This window comes from Oncorhynchus tshawytscha, linkage group LG26 (genome assembly GCF_018296145.1).
Source record: "Oncorhynchus tshawytscha isolate Ot180627B linkage group LG26, Otsh_v2.0, whole genome shotgun sequence".
Classification (NCBI taxonomy): domain Eukaryota; kingdom Metazoa; phylum Chordata; class Actinopteri; order Salmoniformes; family Salmonidae; genus Oncorhynchus; species Oncorhynchus tshawytscha.
The window spans coordinates 6,913,231-6,920,197 of NC_056454.1; the positions used below are offsets into that span (position 1 = coordinate 6,913,231).

Consider the following 6,967-nt stretch of genomic DNA (forward strand, 5'->3'; position numbering starts at 1 on the left):
ATTGAATCATACTACACCATCTCCGATGCTTGTCGGATGTGGCAGGGCTTGCAAACATTTACAGACCACAAAGGGAAGCAAGCTGACCAACTGGCAGGTGTCTTCACTGACATTTTCAACCTGTCCCTGACTGAGTCTGTAATACCAACATGTTTCAAGCAGACCACCATAGACCCTGCCCAAGAAGACTAAGGTAACCTGATTTTCGGTGTCCTGTGTGAATCTAAGTGTGCGTTCTCTAATTCTCTCTTTCTTTCTCTCTCTCGGGGGACCTGAGCCCTAGGACCATGCCCCAGGACTACCTGACATGATGACTCCTTGCTGTCCCCAGTCCACCTGGCCATGCTGCTGTTCCAGTTTCAACTGACCTGAGCCCTAGGACCATGCCCCAGGACTACCTGACATGATGACTCCTTGCTGTCCCCATGCTGCTGCTCCAGTTTCAACTTCCACCTGACTGTGCTGCTGCTCCAGTTTCAACTGTTCTGCATTATTATTATTCGACCATGCTGGTCATTTATGAACATTTGAACATCTTGGCCATGTTCTGTTATAATCTCCACCCGGCACAGCCAGAAGAGGACTGGCCACCCCACATAGCCTGGTTCCTCTCTAGGTTTCTTCCTAGGTTTTGGCCTTTCTAGGGAGTTTTTCCTAGCCACCGTGCTTCTACACCTGCATTGCTTGCTGTTTGGGGTTTTAGGCTGGGTTTCTGTACAGCACTTTGAGATATCAGCTGATGTACGAAGGGCTATATAAATAAATTTGATTTGATTTGATTTGATGCAATTTCTATTACACTCAACACTGCCCTTTCCCACCTGGACATTAGGAACACCTATGTGAGAATGCTATTCATTGACTACAGCTCAGCGTTCAACATGATAGTGCCGTCAAAGCTCATCACTAAGTTAACGACCCTGGGACTAAACACCTCCCTCTGCAACTGGAACCTGGACTTCCTGATGGGCCGTCCCCACGTGGTAAGGTTAGGTAACAACACATCCACCGCGCATATCCTCAACACGGAGCCCCCTCAAGGTGCGTGCTCAGTCCCCTCATGTACTCCATGTTCACTCATGACTGCATAGCCAGGCATGACTCCAACACCTGATGATACAGCAATGGTAGGCCTTATCACCACCATAACAATGAGGTAGCCTATAGGGAGGAAGTCAGAGCCCTGGCAGTGTGGTGCCAGGAAATCAACCTCTCCCTCAACATGATCTAGACAAAAGAGATGATTGTGGACTACAGGAAAAGGAGGTGTTCTCATAGACGGGGCTGTAGTGAAGCAGGTTGTGAGCTTCAAGTTCCTTTGTGTCCTTGGTGTCCGATTCACCAACACACTATTATGGTCCAAAGCCACTAAGGCAGTCTTGAAGAGGGCACAACAAAGCAAATTCCCCCTCATGAGACTGAAAAGATTTGGAGTGTGTCCTCAGATCCTCAAAAGGTTCTACAGCTGCACCATCGAGAGCATGCTGATTGGTTGCATCACTGCCTGGTATGGCAACTGCTTGACTGGGTTCGAGTTTGTACAAGCATCAGTGTAACAGTAGACCTAAGAAAACAATGGACCCAGCAGAGATTTCTTAGTCATCTGAGGAACATGCGGAACTCCACCATTTACGGTCGACTCTCACCCACCATGGAAATGTGATTGGCCATCATGAGGCGAGGCTGCAGGCATTATCAGATGATTTAAGAACTCTTGTGTCCACTCTGCAGACAGGACAGATAGGATCAATCGATTCTGCACCTGTTCCTAATCCTCCACTCCCTACGGCCTCAACGTCTTCCTCTCTTCGGGAGCCTCTTCTCCCGGCACCGGAGCGCTATGAGGGGCATCCTGGGTAGTGTCGTGGGTTCCTGCTCCAATGCTCTCTGGTCTTCGAGCTGCAGGCATCAATGTTTTCCACCGAGCGTTCCAGAGTGGCATACGTCATCTCCTTGCTCTCAGGACAAGCTCTGGCCTGCACCACGGCCATATGGGAGCAGCAATCAGACATTTGTTTTAAATGGCAAAGCTTCACACAGGAGATGAGGAGGGTTTTTGATCACCCCATTAGTGGCAGGAACGCTGCCCAAAGACTCATTGCACTCCGGCAGGGCAGCCGGAGCGTAGTGGATTACGCCATTAACTGTCGGATGCTCGCCGCTGAGAGTGGTTGGAATACAGAGGCACTTCACTCAGCCTTTCTGAATGGATGGGATTCTCAAGGATGAACTGGCTTCCCGGGACAACCCTGACACTCTGGATGTGTTCATCGTTCTAGCAAACCAGATTGACAACCGCTCCAGGATCAACGTCATGAGAGGATGGAGAGATTCCGAGTGGTCTCCAGTCTTTTGGGTCCCGCTGAGGGAGTCAATTCTTCAGGTGTCCCACTGTCTTATGCTGTGCCTGCTTGTTCTGTACTCTGTCAGAGTTGTAAATTTGGCTCTGGTTCCCCATCATATCCTTCAGAGTAGCCAATGCAGTTGGGAAGCACCATATTTTCCTCTCTGGAGAGAAGGCACAGGATTAATGAGGAACGTTGTCTTTACTGTGACAGTCTGGACACTTCCGTGCCTCCTGTCCTAAGCTGACGGGAAACAGGATGACTCGTCAGTAAATGGGAGAATACTGGCGAGTCAGATACAGTCTCCAGCGGCCGACATGGTACACACCATGCTTCCGGCTAACCTGCGATGGGACAATGGGCAGTTGGACATTCTTGCTTTCATAGTCTCTGAGGCCACTGGATTTTTTCTGGATCGCACATTCGCTCACCAACAGGGACTGCCTCTCACTAACATGCTGACCAGACCGGACATGTCGCGTGCGCGAGCGTTGCAAAATAAATGTAGAAATCCATGTTATTCAATTATTGCACCCACACTGCTCGTGCGCGCCAACGAGCTTTTGCGATGCCAATGGCTAAAATAGATGTCCTTTCTATTTCTGACGCAGATGGTGCTGAAAGTCCTGCCTCTCCCATCTCCTCATTGGTTAAAGGAAGCAGGTACCCATCATGCCATCTCCTTATTGGTTATACCCACGTGGGTGATTGAAAGACAAACTGTTTTGCCCAGTAGTCGTGGTAATACTATGAAAGTTTAGATGCCAATCACCATATACATTCAAAGATGAAAAAGCCTGGAAGGAGGGGAGATGACTAGAAATGATTTGGTTGGTCATTTTATGTGTGGATTAATTGGGGGTGTAGAGGAGCTTGTGCATTTCAGGTAAAATAATAACTCAATGTTTATATCTCAGGACAAATTAGCTAGCAAGTGCAAGCTAACTAGCTAAATTGCCATACATGTTTAATGCTTTTCAACCTTTTTTGTACCTAAATTAATGTCATTGGTTCAGAGTTTTAAAAATTATTTTAACCTGCATGTCGTGATCGCGTTTGGTGTAGGGGGACAAAATACATTTATATACGATGGCGCATGCTTGCAGACGGTTTGGGTTCCATGTAAGCTGGACATTCCATTGTCGGTCACTGCGCTGGATGGTCAACCCCTAGGTTCTGGGAAGGGGAAGCAACTCATCCTGCCTATTCAGCTTCAAGTTCTGGATTACCATGTGGAGCTTATCCAGTTACATCTGGTGGACTCTCCTGAGCTTCCCCTGGTTCTTGGACATCCGTGGCTTTCTATCCATAATCCTCAAATTGACTGGCCCTCAGGAAGGATTCTGGGATTGAGTCCTTCATGCCATCTCACCTGCCAGCAGCTCTCTCCTCATCCTTCCGGTCCTGCTCTTCTGGAGGCCCCCGATGCTCCTGTTTCCCTCATTGGGGATGACAAGCCTGATCTTTCCTGCATACCTCAGGATTACTGGGATCTGGGTCAGGTCTTCAGTAAATGAATGGCCAGCAAACTGCCTCCTCACAGGTCCTACGATTGTGACATCAACCTCCTGCCTGGCACTACTCCTCCAAGAGGAGGGCTGTATTCTCTCTCAGGTCCAGAAACTACAGCCATGAACAGTTATATTAAGGAGGCGCTGGTAGCTGATTTTATTCAGCAGTCCACTCCACCTGCAGGAGCAAGCTTTTTCTTTGTTGGGAAGAAGGATGGGGGTACGTCCCTGTATAGATTACCGGGGTTTGAATAACATTACCATCAAGAACCGTTACCCTCTGCCTCTTATGTCATCAGCTTTTGAGAGACTCCAGGAAGCTACGTTCTTTTCAAAATTGGATTTACGGAATGCGTACAATCTGGTGCCCATCAGACAGGGAGACGAGTGGAAGACAGCGTTCAACACCCCAAATGGACATTATGAGTACTGTGTCATGCCGTTTGGACTTAGTAATGACCCAGCAGTTCCACATTCCTCAGATCTTCTTCCTGGGGTACATTGTGTCTCAAGGCTGTGTACGGATGGTCTCCCAAAAGGTAGAAGTGGTGATCAACTGGCCGCGGCACAGCACTGTCAAGCAAGTCCAGTGTTTTGGGGGTTTTGCTGACTTCTACCGGAGATTTGTGAGAGACTTTAGTTCTGTGGCTGCACCATTGACAGCGCTCACCAAGGGCTCGGCTGGGCATGTAAGCTGGAACTCTGCTGCTGAGAGGGCATTCCAGGAACTGAAATTATGGTTTTCTTCTGCACCCATTCTAGTTCATGCGGATCCTTCTCTTCCCTTCGGGGTAGAGGTAGATGCCTCTGACTTTGGCATGGATGCGGTTCTGTCTCTGCGCTAAAGGACTCTCAGTCCAAGAGAAACCAGATTCTCTGGTCTGGCGAAACCTGGCACCATCCCTATGTTGAAGCATGGTGGTGCTGCATTATGCTGTGGGGATGTTTTTCAGCGGCAGGGACTGAGAGACTAGTCAGGCTCGGAGAAAAGTACAGAGAGATCCTTGGTGAAAACCTGCTCCAGAGCATTCAGGACCTCAGACTGGGGCGAAGTTTCACCTTCCAGTAGGACAACAACCCTAAGCACACAGCCAAGATAATGCAGGAGTGGCTTCGGGACAAGTCTCTGAATGTCCTTGAGTATCCTAGCCAGAGGCGGAGACCGAACATCTCTGGAGAGACCTGAAAATAGCTGTGCAGCAACACTCCCCATCCAACCTGACAGAGCTTGAGATGATCTACAGAGAAAAATTGGAGAAACTCCCCAAATACAGGTGTGCCAAACTTGTAGTGTCATACCCAAGTGGACTCAAGGCTGTAATTATTGCCAAAGGTGCTTTAACAAAGTACTGAGTAGAGGGTCTGAATACTTATGTAAATGTGATATATATATATATATTTTTTTATACATTTGAAAAAATTCTAAAACTGTTTTTGCATTGTCATTATGAGGTACTGTGTGTACATTGATGAGGGAAAAATAAATATAATTCCCCAAAATAACATGGTTGCTGTGGTATATTTCATCCATTTGATAATAATGCTGTAATGTAACAAAATGTGGAAAAGGTCAAGTGGTCTGAACATTTCCCAAAAACACTGTACATCTGAAGGAGTGCTACAGATTTATATGTGGTGTAAAAAGACCATTCTGGAAATAGAACTCCATTAGTATTCAAACTGAATGAACAGCTGCCTGTGTGCATATACTACGTTCACATGCCTCAGCTGTGAATGGCTGATTACTTCCTTTTCCTCCACCTGGGCGCCTCCACATTATCACCTCGGAAAAAAGTGTTTCCAAGAATAGCTTCCCAGAAGAGAGATGGAGAAACACAGTGCCTTGTGTGGGAGCTGCAATCAGTCACTTGCACAGGGATGTCAACGTGGGGCCATTCCAGGCATGGGAAAAGGAAAATGAGGATAAAGGCAGAAAATAGAGAAATTTGCATTTTGCCCCAAAGACTTTAAACAATACTTAAAATTGAGCGATGACACCTTTGATGCCATTGCAGCTATCGCAATAAATGTAAACCAGTGCTACAAAAAACAATTACTGTAGAAGTTACCGTGTTTGTGGCTCGTAACCATCACAGTTCCTGTCATCAATGGCAATGGCCCTGTCATCAATGTAGATTGTTGGCCTGAATGCGTGAGATGATAAACATGGAATGAAAGTTCTGAAAAATAAAAAACAGGTTTGTACACGCTTCTGTAGTTCATATCATCAATTTATAAAGAAATATACTTCCTGTGCATATCATCAGACAGGGATTGGCTGACTGCAAGGGCAGGTCATTTCCAGTTCTCACACTACCTGGAATGAGTTTGACACGTGCTTTAAAGGCAAGATTGGGCCAGGTCAACCAATCAGGACAGTTGAGAGGAGAAAGTAAAAAGTGTCCCAATGTGTACGTTTACATGCACAGTAATAATGCGATATTAAACTGAATATGGCAGATTATGCAATAGTCATGTAAACACTTTACTCTTTACTTTACCGATATCAAACACCTGGTTTTCAAAAAATCTTTCAAATTACTAGGACATGTAAAGACCTTAATTGGCGTTCCAGCAGTTTATTTGATCTGTGCATGTATCAGCACTGGTAGCTCAAGCCTCTCTCTTTAGCACGAGTCAAGTGAGTTTGGAACAACTGAATGTATTCATCTTAGAAGTAGTTTTCACGTACAAATGTAATATTTCCGAATTCAGAATCAGATATACTTCCCAAAAATAACATGGTTGCTGTGGTCGAACGTTTATTTCGATTTTCTGCATTTATCAGAATGCCATCAGGTAACCTGATTTCAGTTGTAAACATGATTTATCCTGGAAATCGTTCTTCATGCAAAGCATATACACTTTTTAATCAAACTATTATATTAATCTGCCTTTCCACAACATTATTGTGTGCATGTAACCATACTCATTGAAAGTCAACAGCATAGATAGGCTTTAAAAAAATGAAAAGTACCTTTCTACTTATGCCTTGCAGGCCCCCTCAGGCAAATAGGAGACTGACAGAAATTAATCTCTCATTCGACATGAAACATTTATTCTGAGAGTGAGAGAGGAAAAAAGAGCGAGGTGTATTTAACTATGGCGGGA

General features: G+C 45.9%; 1 protein-coding gene across 1 annotated transcript; it reads left to right on the forward strand.

The window, feature by feature from the left end:
• The first annotated feature begins 4,311 nt into the window (after positions 1 to 4,311).
• On the forward strand, positions 4,312 to 4,701 carry LOC112224985 (uncharacterized mitochondrial protein AtMg00860-like). The gene has a single exon (XM_024388569.1). The coding sequence runs from the start codon at positions 4,312 to 4,314 to the stop codon at positions 4,699 to 4,701; it is 390 nt and encodes a 129-aa protein (XP_024244337.1).
• The last annotated feature ends 2,266 nt before the right edge of the window (positions 4,702 to 6,967 follow it).